Raw genomic sequence first — 22,266 nt, forward strand, 5'->3', positions numbered from 1 at the left:
GTTGTTAATGCTTGGAGCTTATCTAGGGGCAGGGGCCACTGAGGCACCCAGACCGGGGATCTCGTGGTCCAGGGAATGGGTAGCTCCGCCCCAGTGGCCCTGATCAAAAACCCAGCCCCGTTTTGCCTTGATTTCCCTCCGCAGTGATAGGCTCTGTGATGCCACTGGAATTCTTTCCTAGTCCTTCTCCTGGTATGTACCCCATGCCTTGCATTATTTTGCGTGCCTGAGGGGAGTACTGATTGGTCAAGACTATGCCTAAGGCTGTTAAGACATCCCTGCCCCAAAGGTTAACTGGGAGAGGCAGGACATACGGGGTGAAGGAACCCTTGCTCCCTTCATCAGTACGCCAGGTGAGGACCTGGGTGCTCATGGAAGGGCATTGGGTATAACCTAGACCCTGAAGCTCATGCTCAGACTCAGCCACCGGCCAGCCCTTAGGCCACCAGTGCGAGGAGATGATACTCCGGTCAGCGCCGGTGTCCATAATGCCCTCAAAACGCTTACCCTGAATGGAAAGGGTCAGTTTAGGTCTCTTGGTCAGGTTCATGACTAGGTAAGCTTGCACCGGGTTCGTGGCGGGGATTTCCAAGGGGCCTCTCCGTTTAGGGTCCTCAAAACCAGCCGGGAAGAGGAGCGCCTGCGCGACACGGTCCCCTTCCTTAATTACAAAGGTGCCTGTCGGGCAGGAGCATAAAACCTGAATGCTCGGTTTTCTGACATCTAGTGTACCTGGGTAAACTATAAGACCCAGCTTCGCGAGGGTTGTCCTTCCCACTAAAAGGCCAATGCATCCAGGAGGGGCTTCTTGCACGGGTGCCACCGGAACAGGCTGGACTCCTGAATCAGGGGTTATGGTGAGGGAGGAGGTGGCACGGAGGTCCAGTTGGGTGACTCTATACTGGGTTGCTGTTCCTGAGCCTCCCGAAAGAACCTGGTCCCATACTTGTTCAGGCCCTGAGACCGTGGGCCTCGCCTCCCGTTTTTTGGCTCCTCCGAGATTAGTGGTGGGAGGAGCCGCCCCATATTGTCACGGACGGACCGACAACGGTCGGCGGGGTGATTGCCCTTCTTGCAGCGCTGACACAGAGAGGGGTTCGCCCGAGGCGCCCTGCAGTCACGCTTAACGTGTCCTCGTTTCCCACAATTAAAACAGGTGCGGTCCCAGGAGGGATCCGAGCCTCGCTGCCGCTGTGAGCAGAGAATGGCGGCCGCTAGGCCAGCGTTGGAGAGGGGGCCCCCGAGCTCGCGGCAGACTTTGAGCCAATCCTGCAAGCCCTTAGCCCTCCTCGGGGCTATGGCATTCCTGCATTCCTGAGTTGCTTGTTCAAAAATGAGCTGCTCGATAAGGGGGGTCGCTGCGTCCGAGTCGCCAAAAATGCGACTCGCCACCTCCGTCATGCGTGCAACAAAATCAGAGAAGGGTTCCTGAGGCCCCTGAATGACCTTTGTAAGTTGGTTACTTGCCTCACCTTTTGCGGAAAGGCCTTTCCAGGCTTTTATGGCAAGCAAGGATATCTGGGGATATACCCCCCAGGGTAAGTTAATCTGATCCTCTGCATGGACGCCCTGGCCAGTAAGCATATCACTGGTCCACTCGTGCTGCGCGGCATCGCGGGCGTTACGGTTAAGGCGAGCCTGATCCTGAGCTACATCATACCAGAGGGCCTTCCACTCTAAAAATTTCCCGTTATTGGGTAGCGTGGCTTTGGCCACGTCCTGCCAATCCCTGGGGGTCATTCGATCCCGTGCTAGCCTGTCAAGCAGGGAAATGGTGTAGTTGGCATTTGTTCCGTACTTCCTGACCGCCTCCGCTAGCTCCTTAATCTGAGCAAACTCCACGTGGGCGTAAACGCGCTCGTCCCCATCCCCCTCAAAGACGGGGAAAGCTAATCGCATCTGCCTGCACAGATTATCAGGAAACAGGGAAGTACGAGATGGACGTGCATGATAGGGTGGAGGGGGAGGAGCGGAAGGCGAGGGGCGTGTCGAGCCCCTCACACCGCGAGCCCGAGACTTCAGAGGATGGTACCTAGTTGCTTCATAACGGGCCGCTTTTTGCTGTAATAAATCCTCCTCTTCGGAACTAAGGGAGGAATCCTCCGAGGGGCTATGTCTAGGTCTATGTCTAAGGTCTAAGCTGATTGCAGCCACGTCACGCTTGGGGTACAAGTCCCCGGCCTCGTCCGAGGCGGATCGAGGGTCATTTGTTTCCCTTTTCTCTTCTAGTTTCTTGCCCCCACCGGGCAGTCCTTTTTCCTTATTTATTTCTAACTTCTTGCCCCCACCGGGCAGTCCTTTTTCCTTATTGCTGGGTATTTTCATACGCGCGCCCAGCCCTCCTGATTGCTCGGTTTCTGACAAACTGTCTTGGACCCTTTCCAACACCTGCCGGCCTTCCCTGACCACTATGGAGCATGCCTCATTCTCCAAACAATTTTGAACCATCTTCCAAATCGCCTCAGTGCCCATAGTAAAGACACAGGAGCAAAAGAGAAGGCAAATCCAAATAAGGAGGACAAAGAGCGCTCCCCACCACCAGGAAACAGGCATTCTTTTCTTACCAACGCTGGGCAGTGGTCCGCAGCACGCCTCTCCGAGCAATCGTCCTGCAGTTCTGAATCCTCCCTCCAAAAGGAGGGGTTCTTCCTCGCGGTGCAAGATGAAATTCCCGGGTTTCGGCACCAGTTGTTCGTGGCCCGCGTCGCGATTTCCCTTCGCCAGCAAAGAGTGAGACGACACGGGTTGAGGATCCTTCTGCAGCAGTTTTATTCAGTCGACTTCACGAGGAGAAAGAAAGAACCCCAACCCGGGTAATGGCAGTCCTTATATAGCCTGGTTGCCCCGCCTCTAAGGTGGTGCTCATTTTCTATTGGCTCTCGCTCATAGGGTGGCGCCTTTCCTATTGGCTCTTGCCACGCATGCGCAATGCGGTTGTTGCGCATGCGCGATCATGCGCATGCGCAATGTGCTCTGGCTCCCTACATACCATAGATGAGTGCAATCTTTCTATGTCTGTCTCTCTCTTTCTGACTCATTTCACTCAGCATGAAACTTTTCATGCCCATCCACTTAACTACAAAATTCTTGACCTCCTTTTTTCTAACAGCTGCATAGTATTCCATTGTATAGATGTACCAAAGTTTCCTCAACCAGTCATCCATTCTGGGGCATTCGGGTTTTTTCCAGATTCTGGCTATTGTAAACAGTGCTGCGATGAACATACATGTGCAGATGTTGTTTCGATTGTACTTTTTTGCCTCTCTGGGATATATTCCCAGCAGTGGTATTGCTGGGTCAAATGGGAATTCAATATCTAATTTTTTGAGAGTCGTCCAAATTGTTTTCCAGAAGGGCTGAACCAGTCGGCATTCCCACCAGCAGTGAAGAAGGGTCCCTTTCTCCCCACATCCTCTCCAACAGCGGTTGCTTTTGAAGAAACTCCTTTTTGGACTTCTCCCCCACCTCATGTGAAAATGCTCTTTAAAAATTTACATTATATTAATTAGATCAATTAGTCTTTATACAGTAATTGTTACTGTGATGGCTTTGGATAATTCCCTTTAATAAAGATTTGCCTTGAAAAGAGATTATCAACTTAAGTTCCTGCCACTATGTAGCATTAAGAAAAAATATATTTAACAATTCTTTCTGCAATGTGGCTTTGGATATGGCAACAATACTAGATAGAAAAAGCTTAAGGACTTTGATGAGTTGATGAATTGATTACTGGTATTCACATAATGTTAAAATCTATTGACTTAAAATAAGTCAAATTTGCTTTCTTACAGTTTTGAAGGTAAGAACTTTTCTAGAGTTTTGAAGTCCAAAACTCTGATGTTAAAAACCATGTGAGTGTTTCCATTTGGAGTATTGGTAACTCTAAAAGTTGGTCTAATTCAGACACTCTCTTCTAATCTATAAATATTTTCACATATTTAGACTCACAGTGACCATAACTTGTATTAGACTTAAATGGTTTATGCATCTCTGTGTTCAAATCCAGAAGCAAAGTAGCAGAATCATATAGTATTGATATTCTTCATTTTGGAGGAATCTTTATTCTGTTTTCCGTAATGGCTTCACAGTTTACTACCCATAGTATTCAAGGATTTCCTTTTTTCCACAACATCACCAGAAGTTGTTTCTGGCCTATTTTATAGTACTCATTCCAATTGGTATGAAGTGATCTCATTGTATTTTCAATTTGCATTTTCCTAATGATAACTGATGATGAAGAACTTCTTTTCATTTGCCTGCAGATATTTGTATGCCTTCTTTGGTAAAATGTCTGTTCAGATCCTATATTTGTATCAGGATGCTTCTGTTGTTATTGAGTTATTCATATATTTTGGCTATTAATGCATTCCTAAATATCTGATTTGCAAGCATCTCTCAATAGGTTATCATTTTAAGAAATTAAAAAAAACTATTCAGAGACTTTTACTCTGATGCATTCTATTTTATTTTTAAAAAACTTTTGCTTCTGGGGTCTGGAGTGATAGCTCAGCAGGTAGGGGTTTGCCTTGCACGCGGCCAACCCGGGTTCAAATCTCAGCATCCCATATGGTCCCCTGAGGACTGCCAGGAGTAATTCCTGAGTGCAGAGCCAGGAGTAACCCCTTTGCATTGCCTGTGTGACCCAAAAAGCAAAAAAAAAAGAAAGAAAGAAAAAAAAAACTTTTGCTTCTGTCTCCCTTGTCAGAGGTGAATGAATCCACAAAAACCACTTTAAAGTAGGCATTAAGCAGCTTACTATGTTTTCTTCTATGTATTTTTTATTTGGAGTCTTATACACAAGTCCTTAACCCATTTAAATTGATTTTTGTGTAAGATAAATAATAGTTATAATATGTGGTCAAGTCTCATTCTTTTGCATGCAGTTGTCCAGTTTTCCCAGGACCATTTATTAAAGAGATTTTCCTTCTCCAACATATGCTTTTAACACTTGTGTTTTAAATTAGCTCTCCATATATGTACTGGTTTATTTCTGGGTTCTCAGTTTTGTTCCATTGATCTGTGTGTCTGTTACATTTTAACAGTGCATTGTTTTGTTACTATACCTTTGAATATAGTTTGAAGGAACTGCTGTTGCCTACTTATTACATTTATTTACTGTATTGGTAATTAAACTCAGGGCCTCAAACTATCGAGCAAGTACTCTGCTTTTAGCTACATGCCCAACCTAGAACTGTCATCACTGTCATCTCATTGCTCATGGATTTGTTCGAGGGGGCACCAGTAACGTCTCTCGATTGTGAGACTTATTTGTTACTGTTTTTGGCACATCCAATACACTATGAGTAGCTTGCCAGGCTCTGGCGAGTGGGCTCAATACTCTCAGTAGCTTGCCAGGCTCTCCAAGAGGAGTGGAGGAATTGAACACAGGCCGTCCGCATGAAAGACGAACGCCCTACTGCTGTGCTATCACTCCAGCCCAACCTGGAACTACTTAATTTTTTTCTTTTTGGGTCACACCTGGCAATTCACAGGGGTCACTCCTGGCTCTGCACTCAGGAACTACTCCTGGCGGTGCTCAAGGGACCATATGGGATGCTGGGAATCCAACCTGGGTCTGTCGCGAACAAGGCAAACGCCCTACCAGCTGTGCTATCGTTCCAGCCCCAACTTTTTTTTTTTTGTCACACCCTTCGATGCACAGGGGTTAAGTTACTTCTGGCTCATGCACTCAGGAATAACTCCTGGCGGTGCTCAGGGGAACCATAAGGGAAGCTGGGAATCAAACTCGGATTGGCCAAGTGCAAGGCAAACACCTTACCCACTGTGCTATGGCGCCAGCCCCCTGGAACTATTATTTTTGAAAATTCATTCTATTACTTGAGAGATAAAGTCAGAATTCTTAACCTTCAAGAAAAGCTAGTTAGGGTCCCTAGAAAAGGAGCACAGGGGTTAAGGCAGACAGGTTTGATACCTGGGACTGCATATAGTACCCCCAGTCCTGCCAGGAGTGATCCTCGAACACTGACTGAGGAATAAGTCCTGAGTATTGCTGGGTGTGGCTCCAAAACAAGCAAATAAAGACATTTGCTTTAAAGAATGAGAACATGGGGATGTTGTGGAGTCAAATTGGCATTGGTGAAGGGATTGGAGTTAGAACATTATATCCCTGAAATTCAATCATGAATAACTTTGTTCACATGAATGACTTTGTTCACAGTGACACAACAAAAGAAAAGGAAAAAATAATGAGGTTGAAAAATAGAAAACACAATTACTTGTTTTTTTTTTTTTTGCTTTTTTTTGGGGTCACATCCGGCGATGCACAGGGGTTACTCCTGGCTCATGCACTCAGGAATCACCCCTGGCGGTGCTCAGGGGGCCATCTGGGATGCTGGGATTCGAACCCTGGTCGGCCGCGTGCAAGGCAAATGCCCTACCCGCTGTGCTATCACTCCAGCCCCTCACAATTACTTGTTATAGTAATTAAGCCCTTGACAATGACTTTAAATTCATTTATATATATATGTATGCCTATGTGCATATGTATATATAAATGTATATATATACAAGTGTAAAAACATACCACATAAATCAATACATATACGTTTAAATGGGTAGTAGTTCTAGCTATATCCCTTCTTACTCTTTTTCACTTAGTCCTTATATTTTTAGATCAAGTGAAGGCAATGAAAATTGTCATTTGGGCACTGATATTAATATTTTATCTAGTATTGATCTCTCATTGGACATAAAGGTGACTGTTGAAATAGACATATAGATGCCTAGAATTTGAAATGATTTTGTATGTTGGTTGGTTTTACAAACATTTTAAATTTTAGAACCTTGTAGGAATCAGATTTATATTAAGAATAAAAAATGGTATTTCTTGAGGGCAATTTGACAATTTGCTTCAATTATTTAAATGTGTATTTCCAGGAGAAGGTAAATAACATCTGTATAAGCATGCATATTACAACTAAACCAAACAATAATAAGCTTTTGAACTATAAGGCAAACTATTGGTTATCAGAAAGGGAAATGAGGGATGGTAACACAAATCAAAGGTATTAATTGTATGGTGAAGAATTTAAGCGGACTTTCAGTGGTGAGCTTTATGTAGTATATACGTATATATGTATGTACATATATACATATATTATATGTATTGTATTTATCATGATGTGTACCTCAAACATGGTTATTACACAATGCTAGTTCGGTAAAAATTTTAATAACTGAAAAAAGGATTTTCACTGCAGTATTAGTAAAAATCTAAATATTTATTAATAGGGGAACCATTAATTAAGGTATACACATTATGTGAAATAAAGTATATCAATACGTGTATATATAACTAAGTAACAATAGTGTGAAAAGAGATTACGATCTCACTTTAAGTGTATGCCATATCTGTATGCATTAAGATGACTATATTCCATAATACAGTATAATAATCACCAAATAGTGCCTTTGAGGGTGATTTTAACATCCATGTTGAGTATTATTTGACACTTCTTCTTTCATTTTCCTTTATTGCCCATTTCCCTCTTATATCACTCAATTCTTCTCCCTCCAATATATATATATTGGAAACTATTCTAATGCATTTGATGTAAATCTTTTAATCTTGTAAATATTTCCTCAAAATTATTTTTTTGTTTTTGTACAGGTTTTTTGTACAAATTTACTTGGTATCACATCCTGGTGTTGTTGTTGTTGTTGTTTGTGCCATTCCTGGTGGTGCTCAGAGCTTTCTCCTGGCTCTGTGCTCAGGGATAGCTCCTGGTAGGACTGTGGAGACCATATGTAGTATTGGGGACTAAGCCTGGGTTGGTCCATGCAAGGTGAGCACCTTATCCACTGTACAGTTGCTCCAGTCTGTTTGTAATATTTTCACCTACTATTATGCGATTTTGATTTATGTTGCTATGTGTATACTTAGCCTCTTGTATATAACTGTGAATTATTTCTATAGTATGGATATTATAAATAAGCATGTTACTTTCTTAATAAAAAATCGAATAAAGCTCTGTTTACTATGAAGGAAAAATAACCAATTTTTCTTCTGGTGTAAGAGCATAAAGTTTTACTTTGCATAATTTTGTCACTGGAAATATCCAAATCAAGAAATAATGTATTACAATGGAGATTCTATTTTACTAAATACCTCTACTTTACACAAAATCTTTTCTATAAGTGTAGGAAATTCAAAGATAAACAATATTTCTTTGTATGCTTACTCTAAAATGCTTGACTTACTGTAAGAGGCAAAATTTTCAAAGGACAAAGTTATTTTGAAAGTGAAAAGTAGTGAAATGAACTTATTACAGTGTATTCTCACTATATATTAAAAATGAAATTAAAATAATTTAAAATAAAAGAAAGATGACACTGTAATGCAAACAGAAATTGAAAAAAATCCCTGAAGCATAGGAAATAGTTGTTTGATGGACAGCACAGAAAAATGAAAAGACAATCAGAGGAAGTAATAAAGTCTATTGGGAAAAACCTGGAATTTATATATTGAAAGTTCATAATTTTTAACATAAAATCTAATAATAAATGCTAATCCTTTTCCTGTCTTTAAACTTTAATTTAAACATAAAAATAGAAGTTCAAGAGTAATTTTATTCATATTTTAATATAATAAGTATCAAATATTCTTAATAAAGATGTTTTTCAAACTTTTCTTCAAAACAACACATTCCTAGATAGAGGTGCAGAAAAAAATTACATATAATGATATAAAGGATTTGAAATTGCAATATAAAAATCACATTTCAAACAGATACTACTGAAGCATTATGAGCCTGGAAATATCTGAAAACAAAGAAATATACTTTTTCGTTCTTATTTAAGTTTTTTTTCTGCTAGCAGTAGGGAAGTTTTATTTATTTTTGAATTTCAGGCAGTATGATTTACAACATTGTTAATGATAAGGATTTATGTATACAATGGTCTGCTATCACACCCTCCCTAAAAGCGTCTGCTTTCCTCCAGCACTGTACTGTATTGTCTGTTTTATAGCATAGCACTGGCACACAAAACCAAGTTGGACTTCCTAAAAGTACTTTATTAAAAACAGGTATCTTCCTTTTCTCTCTCACTCCTTCTCTCTCTCTCTGCCTCTGTCTGTTCCTGTCTCTCTGTCTGTCTCTGTCTGTCTCTCTCTCTGTCTGTGTCGCTCTCTTTCAATGAGTTTCAAAATGAAGTGATGACATTGACTTTAGAAAACTAAACTAAAGATTTCTGGGCAGTTTAGAAAAACAGATTACAGCACACAAGTTTGAGAAAACCGAAAAATACAACAGCAATCTGCTGTTTAGGGCCAAATGAGAAGAAGAGATGTTATCCCCTGTAAAGGGTTTAGCACTGAAATTCTAGGGGAATCCTAGACATCCGTTTTTTTGGAACTGAAACTGTAGGCTCAGAATCCTTTTGAATTTATCTTTGATTACTGAGTAGACAAACATTAAAGTTAAGATAAAGCACAGTTTTTAAAGATTAGTTGTAACTCATGGATCATTACTAGTGGGGCTCAGGAGACCATATGTGGTGCTTGGGATCGAACCCACACTGTCTCCGTACAAGACAAGAGACCTATTTGCTGCACTATCTCTCTGGCCTCTCTATAAATTTTATGCATATTTCCCCTTCCCTTTATTTTTATTGTTGCTTTCATCATTGTATGTGTCCTGAGGGGGTCACACATTTGTTACAGTGGCTCATACACATTTGGATGTGGTTCAAGATAGAACACACTTGTGGCACAAGGGATCACAATAGCAGTGTGATGAAACTCAATAATGTGGGGTGGTTCTGAGGACTGAACGCAACGCAGGTACTCTACCACTGAGTCTCGTCCTCAAATGCCTGAGTGGATCTTTTGATAAACTGCACCCTGCATAATTTATACTGTTAAGGTTTTAATGAACTTAAAATGAGAAAAGAATGCTGTAACATTCTTCTATCTTTTAAAAAATAGTTTATATAGTGACAGTGACAGGTTTGTTTCCAAACTGATCAATATTGAAACTAAAAAAATAAAATTCAATCATGATTTTATTATGTGCATAATTTTTGAAAGACTAAAGACATTCACTGTTGTAAGGAGATATTTAAGGCAAGTTGCTAATGTCACCAAATTTTAATTCTTTTTTTGATAAAAAAATTATAACTACAACATATGCTAGTGTAGGTTTAGATTTATACACATTTTTCTAAATCTTTCAGGATACTGTTTCTGTTTTGTTTTGTCAAAGTATGCAGGAATTTTAAAAGCAAATGCTAGTTTAAAGGAGAGGCTTGCTAAACTAAAATGTGAAAACAAGACAAAAATTGCTTTCTTGAATTATCTGCTCTTGTTATGCTAATTAAAACAAAATTCTATAGGACATCTAAGTGCCTCTCAAGCTACTTAAAAAATATTCAGTTGATGCATGAGAACTGTAAATATAATTTATATAGTTGGTGAGGAAAGCAACCTATAGTAAAAGGCAATTAAACAAGAGCTACATTACCATGTTACCTTTAAAATAAGAAATATATGTGCAGAAAACTAAGTAATCATCATTACTCTTATACTTGTCTTCTAGAATAGATTCTCTTAATATTTTGGTAATTGTCTCTGTTGCACCTTAAAACAGCTTTCCACATTTTAATGTGCCCATGATCGCCACGGGATCTTGTTAAAAATGCATACTCTGACTCAGATGGTCTGAAGTGAGGCCAGAGACCTTTAAACCAGCTCCCTGAAGGAGGGTGGGTCTAGAGTCTCTAGATCTGACTTTGAGCAGCAAAATCTTTAAATATGAGCTTTCAGGAAAGGAAATATCAAAAGAGAACTGCCAATGTTTTCCTTTCGGCTTTATTGGCTGGAGCGACAGCACAGCGGGTAGGTGGTTCGCCTTGCATGCGGCTGACCTGAGTTCGATTCCTCCGCCCCTCTCGGAAAGCCCCTCAAACTACCGAGAGTATCCTGCTTGCATGGCAGAGCCTGGCAAGCTACCCGTGATGTATTCGATATGCCAAAAACAGCAACAAGTCTCACAATGGAGACGTTACTGTGCCCACTCAAGCAAATCAATTAGCAACAGGATGACAGTGACAGTGACAGTTTATTTGTCTCACAAACCAAAACACACACTGAAATTCTTAGCTAAGGTTAGTCAGTTTAGCCTTCTTCGTCCTGACTGCTCCTCACTAGCACTTTATTCCCACAACAGTAAGTTCTTAAATATAGGCACACCTCATAGATTCTGTGATTTGGGGCTGGAACAGTGATTAGGGCACATACTAGGCTTTAACCCAGGTTCAATTCTAAGCACCACATGGTCTCCAAGCATAGGATGTGGGGTATGCAGTTCTGGAAGACCCCAAGCATACATAATGTGACCCTGGAGGTCCCCAACACTGCAAGGGTGGCTTGGAGGCATGTCCAGCACCACAAGGTCTACACAGCAACTCATACTTGAGTCCTTGCACTGAACCTCCAGGAGGGTTGACTGAATATATACCACCCAGTGTATATGCTAGATGATGGGCTGACCCTTCAGCAAGTGTTGATTTTTTGTTGATGAAGTGTCTTAAAAGGATTAAAATAGTTGTGTATTGATCAGGGTGGTGGTTGCTGAGGGTTAGATGGAAGTGGCCATAGACGATAATGAAGTTTGCTGTATTGATTGACATTTTGATTTATGAAAAATTTTTATTTGATAGCATTCTACCCATACTTAGAACTTCTTTCAAACTTGGAGTCAGTCCTCTTGAACTTGGCCACTGCTTCAACAGTTACATTTATGTAATGTTCTAAATCTTTTATTTAGTCACCTCAACAATGCTCAAATGCTCACAGCATCTATACAAGAGGATTTCATCTAAAAAACACCCCCCCTGCTTTCTTTACTATAAATTCAAAAGAATCAATTTCTTGTCTTCATGTTTTTCAATAAGAATGTAGCAGTTGTCATAGGTAGAGCTGCTAGTTCTTTATATATTTTTACAGTTATCTATATTTATTCCACTCAAATCTATTTTAAGTAATCCATGAGGTTGGAATCAACTTCATCCAAACTTCTGTTTATGTTGATATTTTGACTTCTTTCAATGAATACCAAGTATAGATTGGTGTATCCCTTTCAGAATATTTTCCCTGGACTTTACATGGTCTTTCAGAGGAATTACTATTTATGATTGTTGTATCTATAGCCATGTAATAAACATTTAGCAAATCAAGACTTAAAAGTTGAAATTAGGATCAGAAATATAGCACTGAGGTCAGAGCAACTTGCCTTACATGTGGCTGACTTCAGTTTTTTTTTTTCTTTTTGGGTCACACAGGGTAATGCACAGGGGTTAACTCCTGGCTCTGCACTCAGGAATAACTCCTGGTGGTCCTTGGGGGACCATGTGGGATGCTGGGAATTGAACCCAGATTGGCGACATGCAAGGCAACTGCCCTACCCGCTGTGCTATTGCTCCAGCCCCCAGCTTGATCCCTTCAACTTCAGTTTAATCCCTGACAAAAAGGTCCCTAAGCAATGACAGGAGTGATTCCTAAGCAAAGAGGCAGGAATAAGCTCTGAATATCACCAGGAATGGCCTCAAAACACAACAAGAGGGGCTGGAGCAATAGCACAGTGGGTAGGGCGTTTGCTTTGCACGCGACCGACCTGAGTTCGATTCCCAGCATCCCATACGGTCCCCTGAGCACTGCCAGGAGTAATTCCTGAGTATAGAGCCAGGAGTAACCCCTGTGCATAGCCAGGTGTGACCCAAAAAGAAAAAACAAAACAAAACAAAAAAACACAACAAGAGTTAAAATTATTCTCTCACCTTTGAACTTCAGAATGAATGGTGTGGTAGTAGGCTTAAAAACATTAATCTTGTAGGGGCTGGAGCGATAGCACAGCGGGTAGGGCGTTTGCCTTGCATGCGGCTGACCCGGGTTCGAATCCCAACATCCCATATGGTCCCCTGAGCACCGCCAGGGGTGATTCCTGAGTGCATGAGCCAGGAGTGACCCCTGTGCATCGCCGGGTGTGACCCAAAAAGCAAAAAAAAAAAAAAAAAAAATTAATCTTGTATAACTACCATCAGATCTCTTGAATGATAAGTATATTGCTAATGAGCAGCATTTTGAAAAAAATCTTGTCTGAGCAGTAGGACTCAAGGTGATTTTAAAATATTCAGTAATATATGGGCTGGAGCGATAGCACAGTGGTTGGGCATTCGCCTTTCACAAGGCCGACCGGAGTTCGATTCCTCCGCCCCTCTCGGAGAGCCCGGCAAGCTACCAAGAGTATCGAGCCCGCACGGCAGAGCCTGGCAAGCTACCCGTGTGTATTGGAATATGCTAAGAACAGTGACAATAAGTCTCTCAATGAGAGATGTTACTGGTGCCCGCTCGAACAAATTGATGAGCAACGGGATGACAGTGACAGTGATATGTTGTACACAAGTGTGCTGTTGTGTAGCTCAATGTTAGAACACTTGCCTGGCATATGTGAGGCCCTGAAATCAAAATGTAAAGAAAGATAGGGAGAAGAAAAGAAAAAGAAAGGAAGTCAGCGTAATATGTAAGGGTCCTAGAATTTCCAGTATTGTCAATGTTCTCTGGTCCTAACAAATCACCACCTTCATTATGAGAGTCAGCCTGTCCTTTGAACTTTTGAAGTTTAGCATCAACTTTTCTCTGGCTATGGGATTCCTGTAAGACATTATAATGCTAATGTGTCTACATTAAAAATCTGTTCCGTGTAGCCACCTTCATCAATTATCTTCATTATCTTCTAGATTACTTGTTGCATCTTCTACATTAGCATTGGCTACTTCATCTTGTTTTTTGAAAAATTTTTTTTTAATTGAGTCACCATGGGATACATAGTTACAAAGTTGTTCATGATTGGGTTTCAGTCACACAATGTTCCAACACCTATTCTTTCACTACTATACATTTCTCACCACCAATGTCCCCAATCTCCCTCCTACTACCCTGCCTCTATGGCAGACACTTCTCTCTCCCTCTTTCTTTCTCTCTTTCTCTCCCTCCTTCTCCTTCTCTTTCTCTCACTCTCCCCTTTTGGCCACTAAGGACTGCAATACAGGTATTAAAAGATTATCATATATATATACTTTTGCCACTCAGTTCTTGTCCAGAGTGATCATTTACAACTAACATTGCTGTAGTGGTCTCTTCTCTGTCTTAGCTGCCTTCCCTGCCCCCTTCTACCCTGCCAGATGTGACAAGCTTTCAACCATGGACCAGTGCTCCTGACCCTCATTTCTACTTGGATATTCGCCTCATACTATTTTTTAAATATCCCACAGAGGACTGCAATCAGTATATCCAATACTCATCAGATAAGGGGTCAATATCAAAGATATATAAGGCTCTGGTAGAACTTTACAAGAGAAAAACATTCAAACCCCCTAAAATGGGGAGAAATGAACAGAAACTTCCTCAAAGAAGAAACATACATAGCAAAGAGGCAAATGAAAAAGTGCTCTACATTACTAATCATTAGGGAGATGCAAATCAAAACAATAAGATATCATCTCACATCACAGAGACTGGAACATATAAAAAAGAATACGAACAACCTGTGCTGGTGTGGATGCGGAGAGAAAGTGACTCCCATTCATTGTTGGTGGGAATGCAGACAGGTCTAGCCTTTTTTGGAAAACAATATAGGAAATCCTCAAAAAACAAATTGAGGCCCAGATGAGATCTGGAGCAGCTGCACACAACACGGCCCTTCTGCTCCTTCAAGACTATGATTTGAGAGGTCTACTAACCCATTTTGGCACCCAGCGGTTTCCTATAGAAATGCATCTAGACTATGAACTGAGCTACAACCCCATGCCGCCCAGAAAGGGGAAAAGATTTTCTCTCTCAACCCTTTCTTTCTTCGGGGAAGATGGCAGCGGCAGCAGTGGCACCCATGTGGCATCCGCCATCTTCTAGAACTCACAACCCAGAGGTATGAGTTTGCAGTGACATGGCACGCAGATCATGGAATGGGGGTGTTACTGGCACGCTCTCAACCCAGATGAGAACTGGAGCAGCCGCGCATGACATGGCCCCTCTGCTCCTTAATGACTATGATCCGGGATGTCTACTAACCCATTTTGGCACCCAGCGGCTTCTTATAGAAATGCATCTAGACTGTGAACTGAGCTAAAATATCAGAAATCCAAAATCTCATATATTCTTCATTCTCAGCAGTGGAAAACAAATTATCAAATGATGCCTTTTTAGCAGGTTTGATTGTTGGGGAATAATTCCAAATAATAATAGTGAGTTCTCTGTTGAAATATTGAATGTATTCAAAGTATAGAGAGAATAAAGTGAAGATCATTAGCCACTCAGGTGGGGTGGTGGGTGTGGGAGGGGGTATATTGGGGTTCTTGGTGGTGGAACATGTGTACTGGTGAAGGGATGCGGGGGGGGGTGTTGATCATTATACGACTGAGACATAAACCTGAAAGCTTTGTAACTTTTTTCATGGTGATTCAATAAAATAAAAATTAAAAAAAAAAACAGGGGCTGGAGCCATAGCACAGCGGGTATGGTGTTTGCTTTGCATGCGGCCGACCTGGGTTCAATTCCCAGCATCCCATATGGTCCCCTTAGCACTGCCAGGGGTGATTCCTGAGCATAGAGCCAGGAGTGACCCCTGTGCATTGCCGGGTGTGACTCAAAAAGAAAAAAAAACAACTTAGAAATTGAGCTTCTATTCAACACAGCAATACCATTCCTGGGAATATAACCGAGGGGCCCAAAAACACACCACAGAAAAGCCATCTGCACTTCTATCGTCATTGCAGCACTCTTCACAAGAGCAGAATCTGGAAAAACCCAAGGGCCCAAGAACAGATTATTATATCTACACAATAGAATACCATGCAGCCACTAGGAAAAATGAAGTCATGAAATTTGCCTATTAATGGATAGACATGGAGAGTATCATGCTGAGTGAAATGAGTCAGAGGAAGAGGGACAGACATCTTGTTCTTTTATACTATGAAGATAGCTTCTTTCCTTAAGACATATGAACCAACTTCTACTAGCTTCAAACATCTTTTGCAGCTTTCACAATTTTTTTTTATTAAATCACCATGAGATAACAGCTACAAAGTTGTCCATGATTAGGTTTTATTCATACAATACCCAAATACCCATTCCTTCACCAGTATGCATTTCTACCACCAATGTCACCAATTTCCCTTGTTCTACCACCCCACCCCCAGTCTGCCAAGATGGCAGACACTTTTCTTCTCTTTCCTCTCTCTCTCTCTCTCTCTCTCACTCTTTCTCTCTCACTCTTTCTCCCTCTCTGTCTTTTCTTTTAGTCATTTGTGGTACAGGTACTGTAAAGTTATCATGTATATCACTTTACTTATTGTTAGTGCTCAATTCTTCACCAGAGTGATGGTTCCCAACTGTCATTATAGTGGTCCTTTCTCTGTCCTAACTTCCCTCTCCCCCATCCCCCACCTTATGTCAAGTTTCCAGCTATGGGCAAATCCTCCTGGCCCTCATTTCTATTGTTCATGGGTAATAGTCTCATACTGTGTTTTTTATATTCTAAAAATGAGTACAATCATTCTACATGTTCCTCTTCTTCAGACTCATTTCACTCATCATGATACTCTCCATGTTTACCCAGCTATAAGCAAATTTCATGATTATGTCTTAGAGATAAGCAGGCCTAATGGGAGGAAAAGTCCTGAGAAATGGGAGAATAGCCAGGGGAAGGAGCAATCAAACACAAGTTTTTTAAGGTACCATATTCATGTGGTTTGTGGCATATAGCAACATCAAAGACCACAATCAGAAAGATCGTACAAAGGTTATGGTGCATGCCTTGCCTGTGGCTGACCATAGTTTGATTCTCCCCAACTCTCCAGCACCACATGGTCCACTAAACACAAGTGAGTGTGACTCCAAGCAACATTTCAGGGCTTTAGCAACAATGTGCCTTCAGGCCTCGTTGGCACAAATTGCTGGGAGGGGGGTCTCCAAGGCCTTCTGAACACCATTTGGGAACAATCCCTCAAGAAAAGAAAATGAAGATCACTGGTCACACTAAAACAATATGACCTTTTTTAGTTTTTTTTGGGGGGGAGGGAAGGGGGTGCACATCAGTTGTGCTCAGATCTTACTCCCGTTTTTGTGCTTAGAAATCATTCCTGATGGTGTCAGGAATAAAGCACAGGTCACCTGCATGCAAGTCAAGCAAGTACCTTACCCACTTTACTATCTTTCCAACCTAAGAATAATATGACTTTAAGACAAATTTTAAAATATTGTGGGAATTGCCAAAGTGTAACATAAACACATTATGCCAAAATATGACATAAACACATAAACACGTATGCTGTTGGAAAATAACATCAAAATAGATTTTATCGATGCAGGGTTGCCAGAAATGTTCAACTTGTAAAAAATGATATGTGTTAAACGTAATAAAGTAAAGCATAATAAAATAAGACATGCTTTTACAGCTACCTGTTTTGTTCTAAGAAGCTAAAAATCCCTAAAGATTAGAGGTCAGGGAAGAATGGTTCCCTACAGTGATCATGGGTATATTTTCTACAAATGTGGCCATGTACATATACATGATTCTGTCAGGGAGAAAACTATATACATGCCAAAAAAAGGAAATAAGTTAGCAACAATTTACATTTGGTGCTGGAATGTGTTATGATTAAATTCTCAGAAAATAATCTTTACAGTTATAATCTATTTAATATTAAAATGGAACATATAATATTAAATGGATAGTGAATGGAAATATTAAAATGGAATTGCTCTGGTCACAAACTAAAGGTGTTGAAAAAAGGAAATGAATGTAGAGGGGTTTAGTCTGATATCATGAGAAAATATGTAGGATGGAAGTCCATAATGAATTTTTCAATGGATGATAATAGGAAGTCAAAAGAATTCTGAGTTCTAGCAACTTAATGTAATTCAAACAATTCATATGAATATCGTACTATTTCATTCCTTCTCATTATTTAAGTGATATCAAGGACAAAATATCAGTATATACTATGGATTTTTTTTCTTTTTGGGTCACACTTGGCAATGCACAGGGGTTACTCCTGGCTCTACACTCAGGAATTACTCCTGGCGGTGCTGGGGGACCATATGGGATGCTGGGAATCGAACCCATGTCGACCGCGTGCAAGGCAAACACCTTACCCGCTGTGCTATCACTCCAGCCCCTATACTATGGATCTTAATATAGACGCTTACTACACACTGGATTTTTAAAAAAAAATTTTATTAGTGAATAATCATGAGGAACAGTTACAGACTTACAAACTTTCGTGCTTGCGTTTCTGTCATACTATGGTTGAGTATCCATCCCTCCACTAGTGCCCATTTTCCACCACCAATGGTCCCAGCACCCCTCCCACCACCCCCACCCCACCCCCTCCACCCCACCCCACCCCTTCCACCCCACCCCCCACTCTCCAACCCACCCCACCTCTGTGGCAGGGCATTCCCTTTTGTTCTCTCTCCTTTTGGGTGTTGTGGTTTGCAGTAGAAGTATTAAGTGGTCATCATGTTCGGTCTATAATCTACTTTCAGCCTGCATCTCCCATCCCGAGTGGGCCCTCCTAGCACCTTTTACTTGGTGGTCCCTTCTCTGTCTGAGCTGTCCTCTCCCCCTGCATGCGAGGCTGGCTTCTAACCTGTGGAGTAATCCTCCTGGTACTTATTTCCACTGTTCTTGGGTGTCATTCTCTCATTCTGATACTTTATGTTCTAAAATGAATGCAATCTTTCTCTGTCTCTCCCTCTCTTTCTGACTCACTTCACTTAACATGATACTTTCCATATTGATCCACCTATATGCAAATTTCATGATTTCATCTTTTCTAAAAGATGCATAGTATTCCATTGTGTAGATGTACCAGAGTTTCTTTAACCAATCATCTGTTCTCGGGCACTTGGGTTTTTTCCAGATTCTGGCTATTGTAAACAGTGCTGCAATGAACATATAAGTGCATTCGACTATACTTTTTTGCATCTCTGGGATATATTCTCAGAAGTGGTAATGCTGGGTCAAATGGGAGCTCAATTTCTAATTTTTTGAGACACATCTATACTGTTTTCCAAAAGGGCTGAACCAGTCAGCATTCCCAACAGCAGTGAAGGTGAGTCCCTTTCTCCCCGCATCCATGACAACACCAGTTGCTTTTGTTCTTTTGGATGTGTGCCAGTCTCTGTGGTGTGAGATGGTATCTTATTGTTGTTTTGATCTGCATCTCCCTGATGATTAGTGATGAGGAGCATTTTTTCATGTGTCTTTTGGCCATTTGGATTTCTTCTTTGAGAAAGTTTCTGTTCATTTCATCGCCCCATTTTCTGATGGGGTTGGATGTTTTCTTTTTGTAGAGTTCAACCTGTGCCTTGTAAATCCTTGATATCAACACCTCATCAGATGTGTGGGACTCCACAACAGGTTGTTTTCACTCTGGGCGCCCCAGAGGGGGGCGGGTAAGAACCCTTCCCGTCCAAGGTACCCAGCCCCGGCAGCTGACCTCCACTACCCAACCACAGGCATGCTCCAGGCTGCTTTCCAGATGCTCCGGCTGAGCCTCACGCATGAATGAAGTCCTGGGAGCCCAGATAATGTGGAACTTTGTGACTTTGTACTCCGGACTCAATGGGACCTGGAAGCAGAGATCCTCTGCCTGCTATCCCCCAATCTCCGGTGACCTAGGGATCACACCTATAAGCCACACCCTGCCACACCTTGCCAGCACCAGATAATATTCTCATTGGCCACCCTCCAGATCTCAAGAGCTGCTCCTCCCAGATGGGAGTGTATAAAATGAGGCCCCCATAGCCATGCCACCGGACTCCGCGCCAGGCTGTTTTCACTTGGGGAGCCTCAGAGGGGGGTGGGCGAGAACCCTCCCCGCCCCAAGGGACTCAGCCCCAGCAGCCGACTTCCACTACCCAACTGCCACCATGCTCCAGGCAGGTTTCTGGACACATTATAAGACACTTTCTACCCATTTTCCATGAAGAGCCCGGCAAGCTACGGAGAGTATCCTGCCTGCACGGGCAGAACCTGGCAAAGTACCTGTGGCGTATTCGATATACCAAAAACAGTAATGATAGGTCTCATTCCCCTGACCTTGAAAGAGCCTCCAATTGTTGGGAAAGACAAGTAAGGAGAGGCTGCTAAAATCTCAGGGTTTTGAGGAATAGAGATGTTACTGTTGCCCGCTCGAGTTAATCAACGAACAACAGGATGACAGTGATACAGCGATACAGTGAAATGTTTATGCCATAGGGATACAATGTTATTATCCATCACCAAAGTGCCAATATTTCTCCACTTCTATCCACAGAACATTCTTCCATCCCCACAACCCCAGCCTTAATCCTAGTAACTTTAGTTCTGTTGTTAGAGCCTAAGGCTTTGTTTCCACTAGACAATGTCTATCCCCTTGCTTTATTTATCACATTTTGAAACTCATCTTAAAGAAATTAAAAGCTGAATTCAAAATTGAAAGAAAAAAAAGCCAGCACTTCCTGGTTAGAGACAGTTGTCCTTATTTTGTTCTTTCTCCCAAAGTCTAAGATAAGGAAACACTGAACCTCTCTCAGAAACCTCTGGTTTAGGTTTGCAGATAAGATGAAGTGTGACTTGGGGGACCTGTCCTGGAAGCAATTTACTCATCATTCTGGCCCCCAACAGTCTGAAGCCCACCTTTCCTAAAAATGTGCTTACCTACAAAGAGTGTCTATAAACACCACCTTTATGACTGTACAGAGGAAATATAGACACCTTCCAACCTGCAGACATGCCGCCAGTAAAACTCCTTCTCCACTTACCACACTGTTTCTAGATCAATTTGTCCTCAACAACAGCAAAAGAGGATCTCTGTGGTTACTATATGAGTGAGATCTTTAGTTATTTATCTTTGTCTGAGCTATTTTGTTTGATATGACACTCAAGGGCTTTCGTTTTGTTTTGCGGCTACACCTGGTGTTGCTCAGAGTTTCTCCTGGCTTTTCACTCAGGAATCACAACTGGTGGTGCTTGGGAGACCATATGAAATGCTGGGGATTGAACCCAGGTCAGCTATGCAAGGCCTACCCACTGTACTATCTCTCCATCACCTCAAGGTCCTTTTGAATATAAAAAGAATTTAATGCAAAAAAGGATTTCTTGTGGGGCCGGAGAAACAGTGAGTGAGTAGGGTGTTTGTCTTGTATCCGGCTTACCTGTGTTAGATCCCAGGCAACCCATATGGTTCCCCAAGCACTGCCAGGAGTAATTCCTGAGTGCAAAGCCAGGAGTAACCCCTGAGCAAAGCTGAGTGTGACCCAAAAAGGAAAAAAAAATCATTTTTAGGAAAAACTCACCTGTATAGTTTTTTTTTTTTTTGCTTTTTGGGTCACACCCAGCGATGCTCAGGGGTTACTCCTGGCTTTGCACTCAGGAATTACTCCTGGTGGTGCTTAGGGGACCATATGGGATGCCGGGGATCGAACCCGGGTCGGCCAAGTGCAAGGCAAACGCCTTACCCGCTGTGCTATCGCTCTGGCCTCTCACCTGTATAGTTTAGATATTTAGATATCATTGTCACTGTATCACTGTCATCTCATTGCTCATCGATTTGCTTGAGCGGGCACCAGTAATGTCTCCATTGTGAGATTTGTTGTTCCTGTTTTTGGCATATCGAATACGCCACAGGTAGCTTGCCAGGCTCTGCCGTGCGGGTGAGATACCCTCGGTAGCTTGCTGGGCTCTCCGAGAGGGACAGAGGAATCGAACCCCTGTCAGCTACATTCAAGGCAAATGCCCTACCCGGTGGTCTATTCTTCCAACCCTATATTTAGATATAATTTAGATATTTGGAACTTACAAAATATGAAAGTTTTAGTGTTATTATCTAAGAAAATGTATCAAGAATTAATTTATTTAAATGGGTCAGCATATATTTTGAGTTACACATATGTAGCGCTGTAGCAACTGTCATCCCATGTCCTGTTCATTGATTTGCTCCAGTGGGCACCAGTAACATCTCTATCGTGAGACTTATTGTTACTGTTTTTGGCATATCTAATACGCCACGGGTAGCTTCCCAGGCTCTGCCGCGCAGGTGGGATACTCTCAGTAGCTTGCCGGACTCTCTGAGAGGGATGGAGGAATCGAACCTGGGTCAGCTGCATGCAAGGCAAATGCCCTACCCGCTGTGCTATCGCTCCAGTCCATATGTATCATAATTATATAATTAAAATTACATTTTTGGGGGTGTAAACACAACCAA

General features: G+C 41.9%; 1 protein-coding gene across 1 annotated transcript; it reads right to left on the reverse strand.

Moving 5' to 3' along the window:
- Positions 1-852: 852 nt before the first annotated feature.
- Positions 853-7,157, reverse strand: LOC129404963 (igE-binding protein-like). Its single transcript, XM_055139888.1, has 2 exons — positions 7,149-7,157; positions 853-2,232 (listed from the first exon to the last, which is right to left on the reverse strand). The coding sequence occupies exons 1-2, from the start codon at positions 7,155-7,157 to the stop codon at positions 853-855; spliced, it is 1,389 nt and encodes a 462-aa protein (XP_054995863.1).
- Between the last annotated feature and the right edge of the window lie 15,109 nt (positions 7,158-22,266).

This window comes from Sorex araneus, chromosome 5 (genome assembly GCF_027595985.1).
Source record: "Sorex araneus isolate mSorAra2 chromosome 5, mSorAra2.pri, whole genome shotgun sequence".
Taxonomy (NCBI): Eukaryota; Metazoa; Chordata; class Mammalia; order Eulipotyphla; family Soricidae; genus Sorex; species Sorex araneus.